Source organism: Macaca thibetana, chromosome 5 (assembly GCF_024542745.1).
Source record: "Macaca thibetana thibetana isolate TM-01 chromosome 5, ASM2454274v1, whole genome shotgun sequence".
Classification (NCBI taxonomy): domain Eukaryota; kingdom Metazoa; phylum Chordata; class Mammalia; order Primates; family Cercopithecidae; genus Macaca; species Macaca thibetana.
Window position 1 is genome coordinate 36,322,909 of NC_065582.1, and position 19,968 is coordinate 36,342,876.

Consider the following 19,968-nt stretch of genomic DNA (forward strand, 5'->3'; position numbering starts at 1 on the left):
TACTAGAATAAACTGGGTAAAAACAATAGGGACTGGAGAATGTTTCTCAAACTGGGATGTGTATATGTATGTTAGAGAAGGCAATGCAATGGATTAAATATGGTCACCTTCCTGAAACATACATTGTACTAGATGATTTTTGGAGAATAATAAAAAGGAATAAACAGTGAGTAGTATTTAAATTCTCAACAAATGTTGAAGGTTTTTTTTTTTAATTTCTGAAGAATTTTCATGCTTATAGCAGATTTTAAAAACTACATCCCTACTACTTTTGGAGAAAACATTGAGAAAGACTACAATAAGCAAACAAGACTTTTCCTCATATCATTTATAAATTGGTTGCAAAGACAATGCTAAAACAATGGTTCCAAAAACATATTAATTGGGCACCACACATCTGTGAAATACTGCCTAGACTACCATAGTAATTATTTGTAACATGACAACATTCTTTTGTTTAATTGATGGGGGGGAAATTACTATTTACTTCGGGGTCATATTTCATATGTGGAAGACTCGAACAACAAACTAATACTTTGATGACAATTCACTTAAAACAAGTAACAAGCTCCCAGGAGACCCCATTATCTTGAGATTGGTGTTCCTAGACAGAGAAGACTGCCTTGGGAAATTTCTCCTTTGAGCCTGGGAACTCCAAGCTCTGCTACCTTCTTAAGCAATAAGAAGCTTAATATCACAACATATCCAGAACACCCTCACAGAATTAATACTGCTGCCGATGTTGGAATCCATCCAAAAAGTACATTCATCTCTCACTGACCCAGCGTGGCGAGTGAAAGCAATCTGAAGCACAAAGCCCACTGCGTAAGAGAAGCCGAAACGTCAGCTTATACCTGACTCTCTAGCTATAAGCCTTCCTAAGAAATGTTAAGTTTGGCTCTCAACCGCAAAACATCCAAGTCTCTTCTCTTTCTCACACAGCAGTACCTGCATTCTTGCCTAAAACAAGCTTCTCATAGTCTTTTATTATTTTCAGAGACAGGGTCTCTCTGTCACCCAGGCTGGAGTGCAGTGGCAAAATCACAGCTCATGGCAACCTCAACCTCCCGGGCTCAAGTGAGCCTCAGCCTGCCGAGTAGCTGGGCCTACAGGTGCACATCATCACGCCCCACTTTTTTTGTTTTGTTTTGTTTTGTTTTTGTAGAGACAGGGTCTCACTTTGTGACCCAGGCTGGTATCAAACTCCTGAGCTCAAGCCAATCCTACCACCCCTGCCTCTCAAAGTGCTAGAGGTATGAGCCACCGCACCCAGCCTCCTAAGTCTCTTCCTGGGTTGTTGGATTTGTCTAGCTCTTTCTTCAGAACACACATCTTACTGAAAGATTCCATGAAGTTATTTTGCTGTTAAATATTACGACGTATAGCAATAAGTAGTCAAGCCACTGAGTGGCATATGGAATGAAGCAAAGCTGATTCAGACTTTAGTGCTGAGTTAAACCACTTCTCCCAAAGGCAATCTCTAGTCTCAAAAGTAAGGAACACTTGAGTTTCTGGAACTGCCTCACCACATTTACGTATAATCTCCAGCTTCCCCAGACCTTAATTCTACTTTTTTGTTTCAGGAATGTTGACATTAATGAAGTGTTTTGCCTATTTTTACTCTAGACTAACCCTTCAAGATTTTTTTTCCAAAATTCTTAAAGAATTAAGTAATTCTTTAATATGGAATTATTAAAGGTTCAAAAAACCTTTCAATATAAAGATAAAAATGAATACAAACCTAATCACCCTGGTGCTTGTAAAAACATATTATCTAGAAGGAACTAAAAGTGTTTTTAGGGACTGGACACGATGGCTCACGCCTGTAATGCCAACACTTTAGAAGGCTGAGACAAGAGGACTGCTTGAGTTAGAGACTACTGTGGGCAACATAGGAAGACCTCAGCTCTACAAAAACGAAATAAAAAAAATATTAGCCTGGCATGATGACATGCACCTGTCGCCCCAGCTACTGGGGAGGCTGAGGCGGGAGGACTGCTTAAGCCCATGAGGTCCAGGCTGCTGTTCACTATGACAGCACAACTGAACTCCAGCCTGGGCAACGGAGCAAAACCCTGTCTCAAAAAATTAATGAAATAAGTCTTTAAGAACTAAAAATTTCAATGAAAATCAAAATTAGTATTCTGATCCTACTGTACTGTTTTTCTGATTTATTTCAACTGAAGGGTAAATAACTATATAAATAAGTGTCAAAAGCTTTGCTAAAAACTTCACATTTTTTTCACCTAAAAAAAGGTTTTTGTGGTTTGAATATAATTTTAATATATACCAACAACCCTGTTTAAAAATCTGTATCATATTAAGGAGAACACCTAAATTATGAGCTCTATAACAGTCAAAAAAAAATTTACATTGTTATAGCTGCACAGACCATGGTTGAATGCATTCATTCTGCAAAGTTCCCAGGACCCACAGTACCCTGTAGAAGGTACCATAATGCTATACATGGATAGAGTGAATAACCCATCCTCTCTAAAAACACACTAACTGGCCAGATGCAGTGGCTCATGCCTGTAATCCCAGCACTTTGGGAGGCTGAGGCAGGCGGATCACGAAGTCAGGAGATCAAGACCATCCTGGCTAACACGGTGAAACCCGTCTCTACTAAAAATACAACAACAACAAAAAAAATTAGCCGGGCGTGGTGGCAGGCGCCTGTAGCCCCAGCTACTCAGGAGGCTGAGGCAGGAGAATGGCATGAACCTGGGAGGCGGAGCTTGCAGTGAGCCGAGATAGCGCCACTGCACTCCAGCCTGGGCGACAGAGCAAGACTCCATCTCAGAAAAAAAAAAAAAAAAAAAACACCAACTACAGTAACTCAGCGTAAAAATACAGCCTCGGCTGGGCGCAGTGGCACACACCTGTAATCCCAGCACTTTGGGAGGCCGAGGTAGGTGGATCACGAGGTCAAGAGATCAAGACCATCCTGGCCAACATGGTGAAACCCCGTCTCTACTAAAAATACAAAAATTAGCTGGGTGTGGTGGCACGTGCCTGTAGTCCCAGCTACTCAGGAGGCTAAGGCAGGAGAATCCCTTGAACCTGGAAGGCAGAGGTTGCAGTGAGCCAAGATCGTGCCACTGCACTCCAGCCTGGTGACAGAGCGAGATTCCATCTCAAAAAATAATAATACTAATACAGTCTCTGGGCCAGGCGAGGTGGCTCACACCTGTAATCCCAGCACTTCGTGAGGCTAAGGTGGGTGGATCACTTGAGCCCAGGAGTTCGAGACAAGACTGCCCAACAAAGTGAAACCCCAACTCTACAAAAAAATACAAAAATTAGCTAGCTGTGGTGGCAGGTGACCACAGTCCCAGCTACTTAAGAGGCTGAGATGGGAAGATCCCTTATGCCCAGGAGGCGGAGGTTGCAGTGAGCCAAGATCATGCCACTGCACTACAGCCTAGGTGACAGAGCAAGACCCTGTCTCAAAAAATAAAAATAAAAGAATACAGCCTATAACACGAACACGAGTCCTGTTATTTCAATGGCAAATACAGTTTACAGGCTTGAACATGGAGGACGTGCAAAACTAACAAGTAATCAATTTAAAAGGTTTAAATGTAGAAGTACGAGCTTGCATTCCCTCAGCAGCTCTTCACCCAGGTGTCAGCTCTTCACCCAGGTGTCAGGTATGAGGTTAGGTGCTAGGGAGACAAGTGCATGAGACTCAGAAACTTGGGAACCCTGAGAAAGGTAATTTCCAAACAGAGGAGTAACGGCCTTGTGCTAAGATAAGTGCCGGGGTGCTACGGAAAGCAGGACGGAGGGAGATGGCTGGGGAAGAGAAGAATAAAGTTTTGGCAAAAAAAAGAGCCCAGGTGAATGACCAGAAAGTGAGACTGGAGGAAGAGGCTGAAGAGGCCTCAATCCCCAAAGGGCTTCTACATCACTGATGCCATGCTCAGGACCCTGCACTTCCATCCCCAAGGTAGTGCAGTCCGTAAAAGGCTGTTCTTCAAAGGGATGACAGGAGAGGATGTAGGACAGACGCGCACGAGGAGAACAGGATGCGGTGGCTACAGAATGGAGGTAGGAGACCACGTGAATGAGACTTAACCACACCTTGTGACAGCAGGCACAGGAATTGGGGACAGAGAGAGGCCCAGGAGCTCAGTTCAGGACACAGTAATTTTGTGGCACCTGCAAGCTAAAGGAGAACTCTGGGGAGAAGGTTCGATCCACGTTCAACTTCCTTCTATACAGAGTATGTAAAAAGCCAACAGAGCAACAAATATATACACTGCTATGTAGCCATAAAAATTTTTTTTAAATTTTTTTTAAAACCAACGGCACAGGCCAGGTCACCTAGGGACATGACAGGGTGGGAAAATAGGAAGGTCCCCAGTGGAACCCTGGGGAGATACTTCAGGTTAAAAAGTATGAGATCCTATCAACAGGAAAGGAACTTCCCATGTCTTTTTTCTTTCTTTTTTTTAGGCAGAGTCTTGCTCTGTCATCCAGGCTGGAGTGCAGTGGCGCGATCTCAGCTCACTGCAACCTCCACCTCCTGAGTTCAAGCACTTCTCCTGCCTCAGCCTCCCGAGTAGCTGGGACTACAGGCTCAAGCCTCCACGCCTGGCTTATTTTTGCATTTTTAGTAGAGACCGGGTTTCACTATTTTGGCCAGGCTGGTCTCCTGATGTCAGGTGATCCGCCCACCTTGGCCTCCCACAGTCCTGGGATTACACCCAGCCTGGAACTTCCATTTCTGAATAACAAAGAAAAGTGAGAAGTAGTTCCATTCCCTGTGGGGGTCTGAGATCCTTCACTGCCAAAAGCGAGTGTCCCTAAAGATTAAGTCGTTCTTGTCTGCAATTATATCTTCCGGTATGTTGCTCACAGGACAATGAGATTCTCTTCAGGTTCTGGCTCCCAAGATCCACCTTTCACTGGTATTAAACTATTTCAGAAGAACACATTTTGCTGCTGTTACTACTAATCAAAGTACATTTTAAAAACAAAAAGCCACCAAAAAAAAAAAAAAAAACCTTTCATAGACATTGTACCTAGACAGTATTTATGATTTTTATAACCATTTTTAAAACCTGAAGTAATATACTACTCATACGTTGTCAATGCTTAAACTTTTGCTATTCAAATACAACTCTAAAAAAGGCTTACCAGACAGAGATATATACAGAGAGCCAGACATGCTTCCCAGAGCATTCAATTCTAGTAAGAGCTGAAGTCAGTTCCCCTTTGCTCTCATCGCTGAATTCCCAAAAACGATCTTTCTTTCTCAGCAAAGGAACAGATTACTGTTGATATTTGAGAATACCCAGGGAAAAATGGGGATAAAGAGGAAAGAGGGAAGAACATTTTTCAAATATTGCTTTTCTGGCTTTCGACCAAATACAATTACATAGCATCCACAGAAGATGAAGGCAGGAAAACATAAACAAAATCTTCAATGAGGCCAATTACCCTGAAAGCTTTCCCAGACTTTGAGGTAACAGGCAAGCTGCTCTAGGAAGCCTCCTGCCCAGAACTCACACTGGTCCCATTCCAGCCCCACCTTGGGCAGTCTTGCCAGTAAAACAGAGACCTTCGATTCTATCTGTCCAGTCACAGACATCAGTGCTTCCTTTACATTTGGGGAACATGCTAAGACTGCCTCACAGTCAAATGTATTTCTCAAGTCCCAAGTTAGGAGTGACTCCTCTGTATGGATTCTTAAGAGACAATGCATTCATTCTGTGGAATTGATAAACGGTGCTTCTATTGACTTTAAGTCCACCTGACCATCATTAAGCTGGTATCATGGGGTAGTTATTAAAATTAAAACCACAACAAAGTTTGAAAAATGTGTAAACAAATGTTAATAACTTCATAAATAAGATTAAGGATAAATGACATTAAAACAGCAGAGCAAATCTAATATTGGATTATAACCCAAAGTATAAATATCCATGAGCTCACAAGATATAAATAAATGAGAACTGACAAATCTCCCATACAGAATTTCACATAATTTGTGTCGGTGAAGCTCAACTTCACTTAATGACTTGCCTCCAAAAAGGACATTAGGGAAAAACTAGTAAAATGTGAATAAAGTGTGAAGTTTAGCTCATAGTAAGATACTAATGTTGGTTTCTCAGTGACAAACGTACCACAGTAATATAAGATATTAACATTAGGGTTAAATGGGTGAGGGGTATACAGGACATGTCTGTACTATCTTTGTAATTTTTCTATAAACTTAAATCTACTCTGAAGCAAAAGTTTTCTTTTCAAAGTAGCAAGAAATTAGATGGGTTTTGGGGAAGTTACAAAATTAAGAAGGTAGAAGGTAAATGAATAGTAAGTACGTAGCTGACTAATTTACCAATCACAGAACATTACACTTACAGAGCTACTTCTTGGAGACAGCTCCAGAATCTGCATTTTCAAAAAATGGACACAAAGGTTTTTAAAAGCAGCATCCCACCCACATCATGATCAGTTCTTTACACATGAGGAACAGACCTCAACCCAAGAAAAGCCAAAAGAAACAAAGAGGCTTACAAGTCAAGTTTTTAAAAAGTAGAAGTAAAAGAGAAAATACTGGAATATTTAATATCAGGAAGATAAAACATCTAAATCAAGGTTGATCAGACTATGAACTATGATGTATTGAGTTTTAAAATGAATCCAGGCAGGGACAGGAGATTGGAGGCTGATGGCTAAAGGGTAAGGCACTTCTTTTGAGAAGACAAAATGTTCTTCTAAAATTGATTGTAGTAATGGTTATACAACTCTGAATATGCTGAAAACCCACTGTGCACTTTAAATGGGTGAATTATATGCTATGTGAAAAACATCTCAATCAAGCTGTTACCAAAAAATAAATAAAGCCAGTAGGTGATAAAACAAAATGCAATAGAAAATAGAATACATTGCAGGCAACAAGAGTATTATTTTCTGAAACTTTAATTCATTTTTATAAATAAATAAGTACATCGATTATACACATGTATATATTCATACATCCATATATATGCTTGCAAGTACACAGGCATGATGTCAAATTTATTTTTTTATATGTCATCGTCAAAAAGGACCCTATTCTCCCTCATTCCCACATCTTTCATTCTGATAATCTGATGCTGTGTGAAAAGACCAATAAGGATGAAATCTAAGAATACCCTAAAGTTTGATTTTTGAAAAAACTAGCAAAAAGAAACTAGTCCTAAATAATAAGAATGGAGAGAACTGCATCTACAAAAGAAAACAAATACAAAGGCACTTGCAACACAGCTGTCTATGGGCTGCACACACCCACACCTGGGTCTGCAGCCCTGGCCTCCAAGCTCCAGAGAGATATCAACTCTCTACCCGCCATCTCCCTGTAGATGTGTCATATCAAGTCTGAGATTCCTAGGAGGCAGCCGAACACAGTTTCTGATTCCTTCCCCACTAAATCCTTTCCCGGCACAGTCATCACCATCTCTCCAGACATTTAAGCCAAAATCTAGATGCTTTCTCTCCGTGATTTCTCTTTCCCTCACACTCCACAACAAATTCAACAAGTAAAGGATCTGTCCCACCTCAAGAATATATTCAAAATGTTCCATTTCCCTCCATCCACTACCAACCCCCTACCCTGATATCAACATTCCTCAACTTTTCTTGCTCCCATACACCCAAAAAGGATGTTTAAGTTGTGTCGCATTTACAATTGTGAGCATTTACCAGCTGTAAAAATGTAATCTCTGCCACACTGTACATACTGGTATTTTTAATAAAACTCACAATCCCTTTTTAAAATATATTCAATGGAATCTAAATACCACTGAAATGATATCTATCTTTATGCTTTTTTTTAAATACAAAAATAAACTTCATGGCTGGATATCTTATATTGTTCCTTTTCCTCCATGAAATCATTTCTATTCCACGTCACCCAAGGAATTTTAACTGAATACGAATTTATGTTCAAAGCCTTCTGCTACAAGACTATAAATACAAATTGAAATTTCAGGTTTTTAAAAAATTTTTCCTATGACCATAAGGCCTAAATATTAATTTTTTTTCCTCTGAATTAAGTCATCAATACAGGCCAGGCATGGTGGCTCACGCCTGTAATACCAGCACTCTAAGAAGCTGACGCCGGTGTATCACCTGAACTTAGGAGTTCAAGACCAGCCTGGCCAACATGGTGAAACCTCATCTCTACTAAAAATACAAAAATTAGCCAGGCGTGATGGTGTGCATCTGCAATCCCAGCTACTCAGGAAGCTGAGGCAGGAGAATCACTTGAACCCAGGAGGGGGAGGTTGAAGTGAGCCAAGATCACACCACTGCATTCCAGCCTGGGTGACAGAGTGAGACTCTGTTTCAAAAAAAAAAAAAAAAAAAAAAAGTTATCAATACAATTTGTATTAGTATAGTCGGATCCCTGAGAGATTGGTTCCAGGACGTCTCAAGAATGTCAAATTCTGAAGATGCTCAAGTCCCTGATATAAAATGGTATACAGTATTTGCATATAATCTATGCACATCCTCCTGTATACTTTAAGTCATCTCTAGATTACTAGTAATACCTATTCTCTTAAAAATGGAATTCACAGGGCCAGGTATACCTAATACAATGTGAATACTATGTAAATAGTTTTTATACCGTATTAAGGAATAATGACAAGAAAAAGTCTGTACATATTCAGTACAGATACGGGGTTTTTTTTCTGAGTATTTTCGATCCAGTTTGTTGAATCCACGAATGCAGAAGTCACAGATACAGAGGGCCGAATGCATACAATTGATCAAAGCAACAAGTTCTACAAATTTTGATAGGTAATTAAACATAGAAAGTAAAATCTTATTGAAAATGCATCCTTTAATGAGATGAACAGAGCTGTTCTCCCCCCAGCTGCTTCATGTGAACATTACTTACTACTAGAATGAGACAGGTTTTTTATAAACTTAATCCTTTTTTTAATCTTTTTTTTTTTTAATGTAAGTACTGAAAAAGCTTGTTGACATAAACAGACGAGTATGGAAATACCTTCATTACAGCACTGTCCCCACATTCTCTAAACTACCTCAGTGTTTCATCTAAAAATCACATAGTAAGCCATCATTAAAAGTAACCTGAATGATCTATCAGTTGTCAAATTCACCGGGTCCTCCTTCAGTTTTACTAAAAGCAACAATCTGAAAACCACCAAAGTTACTAAAGAATTTGTCATCTAATCAGAGTGGATCACTTTTTCCTAACAAACACCAATATTTCAAATTGTCTCTTTGCCCAAAATGAAGCCAACAGCAGGATTGGGGCTGGGTGAAAGATACAGCTTTCTTTTGTAAAGTGGAGAAATGAGATTGTGAAAGCAAAGGGGGAAAATGGTAACTTACAACTCAGACAGATCAGCTTTAGGAGATACATAGACCCTGGGGATCTGGAAGCCTATTCCTTGTAAGTTATCCTCCTACTTATACACCACTTAGAGTGTCTTCGTGTAGCTCCAAGGGACCCAGTTTGACAAGTGACCAAGACTGCCCCATGGTATTCTCTTAAAAAATGGAATTCACAGGGTCCAGTGCATGGTCCAGCTCATGCCTGTAATCCCAGCACTATGGGAGGCCAAGGCGGGCAGATCACTTGAGGTCAGGAGTTTGAGACCAGCCTGGCCAGCATGGAGAAACCCCGTCTCTACTAAAAATACAAAAATTAGCCAGGCATGGTGGCATGTGCCTGTAATCCTAGCTACTTGGGAGGCTGAGGCAGGAGAATCGCTTAAACCCAGGAGGCGGAGGTTGCAGTGAACCGAGATCATACCACTGTATTCCCGCCTGAGGGACAGAGTGAGACTGTCTCAAAAAAAATAATAATAATAATTCATGTTTTTTGATTTGCTAGTCCCCTGCTTAAAATTCTTTAACAATTCATACCACACTTAAAAATAAAACCCAAATTCCTTACTGTGACTTCTAAAGGCCTACACACCTTATCTCACCATCCTACAAACCACACTGGACTTCTCCAAGTTCCTGGATCGCTGGCAGGGCTGTCAGCCTCAGGGCCTTTGCACCTTCATTCCCTCTGACCAAAGTACTGTTCCCACTGCTATGTGGCTGCTCCTGTTTCCTCCAGACTTCAGCTGGAATGTCACCTCCTAAAAGGAGCCTCACCTGACCACCCCATCCACCTCATTATTCTCTACCACAGGAAACTAATTATTGATAGCTCTTGTCATAAGCATAATCATTTTACCTACAGTAAAGACCTACTTGCCCACTACACGAAACAGAGGTCTTGTTTGTGTTTCATGTTCACCACCCAGCATGGTGCCTGGCACTCAATAGATGTTTATAAGCAAGAGGGAGGGCACAAGTACATCATGGAAAAAGTGAAATTGGTGAGTGGCGAAGGAGGGGCCATTTCTAACAGCTTTCTAAACAACCTTATTTTAAAACAAAGTCGTATTAATTTATTAGAGGGTATAGGCAAGACAAATGCCAAAGAGAAAGGTGTATTACAGGTTAACACCAAACACATAAACACAGACATATACTGAGACTTCAGAGAGCACCCAAAGTAGGCAGGGACACTCAGCATGCAGGTTTCCAGCCCCATTTTTTCCTTACCTTTGTTCTTGAGAAGGCTCCTCCAGACCCTCTTCAGAATCACCCTGTTGAAAAAGAACATGTGTTAACCGTTGCTTCTTTCTTTTTTTTTTTTTTTTTTTTTTTTTGAGACAGAGTCTCTCTCTGTCGCCCAGGCTGGAATACAATGGCGCAGTCTTGGCTCACTGCAACCTCCGCCTCCCGGGTTCAAGCAATTCTCCTGCCTCAGCCTCCGGAGTAGCTGGGACTATAGGCACATGCCACCACACCTGGCTAATTTTTGTATTTTTAGTAGAGACAGGGTTTCACTATGTTGGCCAGGCTGGTCTCGAACTCCTGACCTTGTGATCCACTCGCCTCGGCCTCCTGAAGTGCTGGGATTACAGGCGTGAGCCACTGTACCCGGCCACCCCTGGGCAAATCTTATAGTCATCTTGCACTGCTCTCCTCCCTTCACCTCCTACCAGAAAGACCTACCCACTCACAGGAAACCCAGTTCCTACCTGTCATTTCTTCCAACACAACAGCCCACACCATCAGTAGCCCGGCTGCATTAGAAAGACAAACGCAGCTTTCTCCTCTGCCTGCAGACTGCTGCCTGCAACCATCCTGTGCACCATCGCACTCTGTGCAGCACAGACCAGTCTCCTCCTATCACTCACTCTTTATCACCCTTATCACACAGTAAGGACCCAGCACTCCATGTCATTGCGTCAGTCCCTGCTCAAGAACCTACGATGGCTCCTCCAGCTGGTCAGATGCACACCAAGCTCTTCACCAGCATGCAGCACTGTCCCACACAGGCCCTGACACACCCAGCCCTACCCCTACAACCACACTGCAGCAGGCACCCTGGGCTCCAACTGAAAATGTCTGAGCAAAAACGATGAACTTCACTGTCTACCAGGCGAGGCTCTGGGCTAGGCCCCAGGCACACACTTGCTGCTGCGGATCTCTAAGGCCTCCCTTGTCCCTAAGCCTTAGCTGACCTCTCCAAAGCAGGGTGCCTCTTCTCTCAGTTCCTATATTTCAGCACTTGACTGTGGTCCCAGGGTATTACCAGTCTGATCTTGCCAACCACAAAGGGCAGGGTCAAAAGCATGTAATTCCCCCACTGCCTCTTGGGAAGTGCCTCAGGGCCTTTGCACTGCCTGCTCTCTCTCACCACTTTCAAAGATTGGTTCAAATACTGCCCTTTCAGAGTGGTACACTTTGACCTCTTAAAACTGCAACTCACATCACCACCCCACATTGCCACCACATAACATGTATGACCTTCGAACTGACTAAATTACTTAAAATTTATTCTCTGTCTTGTTTACTGTCTATCTCTATGCTTCCATTTAGAATGCAAACATCACAAGGGCAGGTGTTTTTTCTTTTTTGTCTACTGTAATAACATCCCTGACACGCACTGCTTGGCCTGCAGTACGTGCTCAATAAACATCTGCAGAGCTGAGTATGAGCCAGCTGTTTCTTAACTGCATGTGGATATGACTATTATGGGAACTTCACTTAGCAACTTTTTCTGAATCAAAATAGAATGTGACATGCTTTCCCTCAGACACAGAAACTTTACCACCATAATAGTGTTTTTCTGGTCAAACGGTACTGAAACTCACACAACATACGTAATGGCTAAAACCTTGGGCTCTGTAGTTAAACACTCACTGGTTTAACATCCCAGCACTGTCACTTTCTTATTACCTTGAGCCAAGTAATTTCGCTGCTCTGTGCCTCAATTTCCTCATCTGTAAACTTCATAGTCTTTAGTGTGTTCATGAGTTAATACTCATAAAGAATTTAAATGATGCCAGCAGTGCCCAACCCATGTTGTTATTTTTTCATGTTGATAGAAGTTGATTAAACCAGGCCAGGCGCGGTGGCTCAAGCCTGTAATCCTAGCACTTTGGGAGGCCGAGACGGGCGGATCACGAGGTCGGGAGATCGAGACCATCCTGGCTAACATGGTGAAACCCCGTCTCTACTAAAAAAAAAAAAATACAAAAAACTAGCCGGGCGAGGTGGCGGGCGCCTGTAGTCCCAGCTACTCGGGAGGCTGAGGCAGGAGAATGGCGTAAACCCGGGAGGCGGAGCTTGCAGTGAGCTGAGATCCGGCCACTGCACTCCAGCCTGGGCGGCAGAGCGAGACTCCGTCTCAAAAAAAAAAAAAAAAAAAAAAAAAAAGAAGTTGATTAAACCAAAAATAAATCTCTATGACAAAAAGATTACCAAATACTGGTCAATGAGTCACTGGAGCAAGATGCTGTTACAGAACACAGTACCTGTGATAACAAAAACTCAGAATCTCAGTGTATCATTTCCTGTTTCACTTTCTACCAATTTCCGTTATCTACACCCTCTGACTTAAGATGCAGGAAAATCAACTTGACAATTTTAAAAGCAGATTCTTTCTTATTCATCAGTGTATCTCTGGGGACCTAATGGGCCCGCCCTAAAGGTCCATCTTTGCTAAATGAACAAATAAGGGCAGTGGAGCACCAAGCCTGCCCAGCACTGCCCAGCACCAACATGATTCTGTATTAGGTAACAGCTGCTCCTACTCAGCACCTGTCCCTGGTTCCCAAACCTGCTAACCATGGGGCACCAGGAGCGAGGCTTCTCTTCTCAAAGAAGTCTCAATGGATTGAAAGAACAGATTCTAGACTGCTCTTCTTGCAGCTAGAGCTGATTTTTTAAAATGTGATTGTCAAACAATACTAGGAAATCAACATTTAAGGCATTTCACCTGTTACCAGCAGACTTAGCCAACCTCATAAATAGGGGAACTAGGCAAGACACTGACAACTGCCTCTCCTCCACCAGGATGACTTCATGGGCAGTACTAAATGTCTACTGTATGCAGGACACTGTGGCCGCAGCAGGGCACCAACCCTTAGCAGGCCAGACCCTCAAAGGAGAACTCAGTTAAGGCAACAAGGCACGCACAAGATAAAGGAGAAAAACAAAGACACGGGCCGGGCGCGGTGACTCACACCTGTAATCCCAGCCCTCTGGGAGGCTGAGGCAGGCAGATCACAAGGTCAGGAGTTCAAGATCAGCCTGACCAACATGGTGAAACCCAGTCTCTACTAAAAATACAAAAATTAGCCGGGCGTGGTGGCGCATGCCTGTAATCCCAGCTACTCAGGAGGCTCAGACAGGAGAATCACTAGAACCCAGGAGGCAGAGGTTGCAGTGAGCTGAGATCGCGCCATTGCCCTCCAGCCTGGGCGACAAGAGCAACACTCGGTCTCAAAAGAAAAAAGAAAACAAACAAACAAAAAAAACAAAGACACTACAGGAAACTCAAAGAGGGAGAAACGATGACAATGCCACTGCAGGGCAGGAGTCCAGAAGGACAGGCCCTGAATGAACAACGGGGCTGTTGCATTCATTAATTCAACAGATACGTGTTGGACATGCTTGGCCAAGGGTCGGGCTGGAGTGGGCGTCCCAGAGGACTGACACAGAAGGCCCTGCAGGGCACAGCAGGTCAGGTGGACATCACCTATGCGTGGATCACAAGGAATCGCAGTTTCTGACTTTGAAGGCAAAGTAAAAAGGTACACGAAGCCGTATCCTGCATACACCCAATTACTTCTTGAAAATAAGCTAATGAAACACCTGTTTGGTTTCCACACCATCACCACTTCTCATTCAGTGTGCTGAAGTATAGTGAGAGCAGAGGAAAATTTCTGTAAATGTAAGAATAAAATCACATATATTTTTCCTCCTTCCTCTCATGATCACCATGGATATACAGTTTGTATGTTCCTACACCAAATGATTTTATGACATGAGAGTATATAACAAAAAGATAAGATTAATAAAACTTTACAATCACAGAGCACACAATAGGGCTGAGTTATCAATACTATTCAGACCTTTCAAAACAAGAAAGCTGTTCACGCCCTCCAGTGACCAAATCTACCAGTCAGCTCAGGGACCACTAAAATAACAGGTAACCTACAGTAGGCGCTAAGTTCCAGGCACTTAATCTTCTCAAAGTCTTCTGAAACCAGCACCATCATTCCCCAGACTTTGCAGATAAGAAAACAGGATAAACAGGTGAATTTATGGAGCTAAAAAGGGATAGGGCTGAGATTCAAACCCGGGAGACCTAGCCAGAGGTTGACAGTTTACAACAATTCAGTTGTCGTATTTGGTTTTACTAATAAGTTAGTAAGTTCTTGATCACTTAGAGACCCATCATTTAAAAAAAAAAAACAAAAAACAAATGAGCTAATCAACAGGAGACATGTCCAAAATAAATAACTATACAAACAGTGTTGGCAAATATGTTAGTGTGTTTTCTTTGTTTGTTTGTTTGTTTTTTGAGACGGAGTTTCGCTCTTGTTGTCCAGGCTGGAGTGCAATGGCGCGATTCACAGCTCACTGTAATCTCCGCCTCCCAGGTTCAAGGGATTCTCCTGCCTCAGCCTCCTGAGTAGCTGGGATTACAGGCATGCACCACCATGCCCAGCTAATTTTGCATTTTTAGTAGAGATGGGGTTTCTCCATGTTGGTCAGGCTGGTCTCAAACTCCTGACCTCAGGTGATCCACCCCTCTCAGCCTTCCAAAATGCTGGGATTACAGGCGTGAGCTACCGGATGGCCAGTATTTTATTTAATGCCACATCCTCTAAAGTTCCTATTGCATCTACTACTGACAAATCTTAGCCTCTGAAGCCATCTTTCAGTCTTCCTGCATGAAAGAAACCCAATGTACTGGTTAATTAAGCAGAAAACCCTCAAATTTAAATAACACCTATAAATATTATTTTCAACAGACTCCATTTGACACATATGAGGGAATTTTTGCTGAAAAAATTCAAAATACTTTGAAAATAATTCATTTAAAATAACTTTCTTCAAAACTCTCTGCAGCTTATGAGATACATATATATATACACACACGTGTGTGTGTGTGTGTGTGTGTGTATCTCCCTTACCCTTGGCCCAGGTATAAGCAGGGCAAGATAGCTTCTAAAAGGATTACATAGAGACACGGATGAAGTATTTAGAAAATTATTTTGAATACCAGTTTCACTTTCATTATAGCTTTGATTAAAACAGCTTAGCTATAAATCCCTCTATAGTGAATATCCCAGTTTCTGAATTCTGACATCTATTATCAAAACAAATTGTATTATACATATAAACAAACCAGAAATTAAGAACTGTATAAAATAGGCCAGGCATAGTGGCTCACGCCTGTAATCCCAGCACTTTGGGAGGTCAAGGCAGGCAGATCACGAGGTCAGGAGATCAAGACCATCCTGGCTAACACGGTGAAACCCCGTCTCTACTAAAAATAAAAAAATTAGCCAGGCGTGGTGGTGGGCGCCCATAGTCCCAGCTACTCAGGAGGCTGAGACAGGAGAATGGCATGAACCAGGGAGGCAGAGCTTGCAGTGAGCCGAGATCACGCCACTGCACTCCAGCCTAGGCAACAGAGGGAGTCTCAGTCTCAAAAAAAAAAAAAAAGAAAGAAAGAATTGTATAAAATAACTTTTGAGCCTATAAATAATCATATCATAAGCCTTGACATTTCCATCTCTGAGCACACCTACTAAATCTTCAACTAACGCTCTAACAAATGAGAGTCTATAATACTAGACTCAATCATCTATAATTTACTTTCCTTTTAGTCTGGGTTGGCTTCCAACACTAGCAAGTAAGAGGTAGAAACTACAATTGAGCAAAAACGTGAATACATATACATAGATATACACCAGTGCTTCTCAACCAGGGCAATTTTGTTCCCCAGGGACATCTAGCAATGTCTGGAAACATTTTTAGTTGTCAAAATCAGGAGGGGGTGGGGGAGAGGGGGAAGCAGCAGTGAGTGCCACTGGCGTCTAGTGGGCAGAAGCAAGGGATGCTAACTGTTCAGCATCTCACAGTGCACAGGACAGCCCCCACAACAAAGAACTCTCTAGCCCAAAATGTTACCAGTGCCACTGTTGAACAACTCTGATATACACAAACATAATTAGTTTTTAAATAAATACATCCAGTTAAATGTGGTTCTCGCATTTAATACGATGGATTTCTACTGTTATTTTTATCTTTCTGTATCTTCCAAACAAAACACATATGTATATTATTTAAAATCGGGGGAAAAAATCCATTTGAGAATAAATTTTTAGGAGAAGGAGAACCTATCTGCTCCTCATCCTGATGGGGCCTTTTCTCAAAAGACCTGTCTCATTCAGGCTGCTGGTCTTCAAGGAGGATCCAGGAAAATTCTCCTCTAAAATCACCTCTCAGCCTTGAAGCTGTTATTCATTGGCCCTAATCAAAATGAATATTCCAAATATCTCAAAACCAGCACTCTGAATGTTTCACATAGGAGGTCTCGAGAAAACTGAAATGTAAAACTGGACAGCCTCTCCAGTAAAGTTATAGCTAGACATCCTGTTTCCCTAAACAGCCACAAGACGCAACACAGAATTAAGTGCTGCCACCAACGTGGGAAGTAATGAACATCTTAAAAAGTACTGCACACAAGCTGAATATTCCCTTATAATTGAAGCCACTCCCACCCAAACAATGCATTTTGGATCACTACTGTTACTGGTGAAAGGCAGTCAACAATATTATATTTCAATGTGCACACTTCACAGTCAATGGGAATTTCTTGTAAAAGTTAAAAGACAAAAGCTTTGCAGTACTGTATCTGTTGCAGCAATAAACCCTCTATGATGCTACAGATTCCCAATAAAATGTAATTATTTTTCTACATGCAATCATCATATCATCATACAGAGAAAAAAACTTGAAATTCAAGTTCTTAAGTGGGTGTATTTTAACAGGAATTAAGGGCACTTGGAGAAAATCCAAGATGACAATCCTTTAAAGTCACATCTTCATCCCAAAACTACTTAACGCTAATGGCAAATACCACTCTAACATTTATGAAATCAATACTCCTGTTGTCCTCAACCTCTTAGCCACTTGCCATCCACACAGCACCAGCTCACTTAGGGAACAGTGTGCACCCAGGACACCCACGGCCGAGCAGACCGCTGGCCGCGTCCCTGCTGAGGTGGCCTGGGTTCCCACCTTCTGAACTTGGGGCCAGCCTGACTCACGCCCTGTCACATGGCGTGGGAGGAGCTGGGAAGGCCACCGTTGCCAGGTGTTCAGGCTCGGCCCCTAACGTTTATTTGCCTTGCAAAGTGGCCCGAGCGCCTGTGCCTCTTGGACAGGGGTTGGGGAGGACCAGCGGCCTCCCCGCCTCTCCTCCCTTGCACACCCACAGCCGCCCTGTCACCTGGTCGTCCTCACCTGAGTGGGCAGCAGGAGTTCCCCTTCTTCTGCCTGCCACAGCTCCACCACGTTCGGCAAGGGCTCAATCGCTGCAGGAACACCAAAAAATACAGCATGTTTTTAATGCACGCTGAAGAAACGCTTCCTGTTTCCCCTACCGTCCCTCCGTGCCACCCGCCTCACCAAAACACGTCTCTTTTTCCTCCCAGGAACAGAGGCCATCTGAGGGGCGAGCCAAGGATAAAAACACAATGGGCGGGGTGTGAGCCGGTGGCCCCTCGGACGCGAAGGCGACAGCGTGCAGGCTCGGGGTGCTCATGCTGGAGGGGGACGAAGTGGGATTGAATACACCCCACGGGACACTCCAGGCTCCGCAGCCCGAGCATCTGGAGTATGGACCCTGGGCGGCCAGGCTCGGGGAAACAAAGCTGCAGGAAGCCGGGCCGCGGCGGGGCACCCGCGCGCGCCACACAAAGCGGGGGCTGCGCCCCGGGCGCAGGGGCCCGCGCACAAAGGCTCCAGGGCGAGAGCGGCTAGCGGTCCCCAAGCCCCGCGACTGCCCCGCTCTCCAGCTGTACGGGGCAGAGGGGCGCGGGAGGGGACGCTGTGGTCAGAAAATGTTATCAGCGGAGAATTGCAACAGCTTTCCTTCCTTCTCCTGCCCCTTTCCCTTTCCTCCCTTCGCCCTCTTATAGATTTCAGCAGTTCCCTAAAAGAAAGAGCGGGGGCGGGGTGGAGAGGCAGAGCGAGCCCAGCGGCGCAAGGCTGACCTTGTCCCTGAGCCCCTCCCGGACGACAGCAGGGCAGCAGGACCTGGAAGACGCCCAGCAGGAGGTTCACGGTCGCGGCGGTGCGGCAGTAGCAGCCGGGCTGCGGGCGTCGGAGCCCCGCCATGCTGGTGCTCGCGCTCCTCTCCGGTGCTCGCCGCACTCGCCACTAGCTCGCTGGCGCCCCAGCTGCCTCGCCCCGGGCCCGCCCCCGTGCCGCCCCGCCCCGCCCCGTGCCGCCCCCGCCGCCGCCGCAGCTGCTGCAGCTCCAGCCCCGGGCGCGCCGCTTGGTCTGAGCGCGTGTGCGCCGCAGATAGGGAGGGACGGAACGCGGCGGGGTGCGGGGGAAAGTGGACAATGCGAACGCGGCGGCCGCGGGCGCCCCGCCCCGGCGCGGAGCACATGGCCGCGGGCCCGCCCCGCAGCGCGCACTCTGCGGGGCCCGGGCGCTTTCCTCGGCTCGGACGGTGTCGCTTAGAACTGTCCGCGGGGACTAGCGGCCCACTTTTGCCAAGTGCATTTTCATGAACTTTTGGGTGGTTGCCGCTTTGTTGAGGCGCTCGGACCACGGTCGAGAGATTACCCCCGAGGGAAGAGGTGGCGGTGGAGGTGGGAACTAGGAGTCGCCAAGCGAGAGGCCTTGGACATAGGATATTAGTGGAAATAATGCAGTGGTTGTCAGGAAACGCGAGTGCAGCCACATGGCCACTGCCAGTTATGCAGCGAGGATATCCGGTGGCTGCGAAGTCTGTAATTTAGAATAAAAAGAGCTCTCCCAAAACCCGAGAGGCTGACCTCAGCGCCGCGTGGCGGTAGTGCGCCCGGCACCCTCTGTGGACACTGTCCAGGTCCTGACAGGTGGGGAAGACTTCCTAGGGGATTTATAGCTTCGAAGACCCTGCAAATACTCCCTTTTGAAATTATATTGCAAAATTCAGCCAGCCTCTCCTGAAATAAGGTTGGGGTCGAGGATGTGGCCAGTTGCCTGTTTCTATCATTAGTAGGATAATGGAAGTAATACGTGAAAATGTATTTCCTAGTTCCAGGTTTCGATGTCTATAACTAACAAGTCCAAAATCTGGCATCTCTTTAAGTTAACATCCTGCCTTTACCAACGAAGTCACAAACAAGGGCTTATTCAGAAATCAATTTGCATAACCTAGAAGTATGGGCAATCTTATGATTTTTTAAAGTTAACTTACTGCTTTCACTGTAGCTTGTATGAAATTCAGAGAATATGAACAATATAGTATGAAGAGGGGAAGTGATGGGACACACCTGTTTACATTGATCCTCTGTTTAACTGCTTCTGGTGCTTTACAGGCCAGACTATAGAAAGCCAGTGCTTGCATAG

At 44.1% G+C, this 19,968-nt stretch overlaps 1 protein-coding gene across 5 annotated transcripts in view; it reads right to left on the reverse strand.

The window, feature by feature from the left end:
* The window catches only part of TMEM131L (transmembrane 131 like), a 170,537-nt gene extending 151,709 nt beyond the window's left edge, over positions 1–18,828 (reverse strand). Inside the window, exons 1-3 of one of the 5 annotated variants that reach the window (XM_050791996.1) lie at positions 18,618–18,828; positions 17,866–17,936; positions 10,591–10,634 (exon numbers count right to left, since the gene is read on the reverse strand). In XM_050791996.1, the coding sequence (XP_050647953.1) occupies positions 10,591–10,634; positions 17,866–17,936; positions 18,618–18,741 (239 nt within the window). In that variant the 5' untranslated portion in view covers positions 18,742–18,828. Of the gene's footprint in view, positions 1–10,590; positions 10,635–17,865; positions 17,937–18,030; positions 18,304–18,617 lie in introns of those variants that run through there. The other 4 variants (XM_050791997.1, XM_050791994.1, XM_050791995.1 and 1 more) reach the window with 4 other exon arrangements.
* Positions 18,829–19,968: the final 1,140 nt, after the last annotated feature.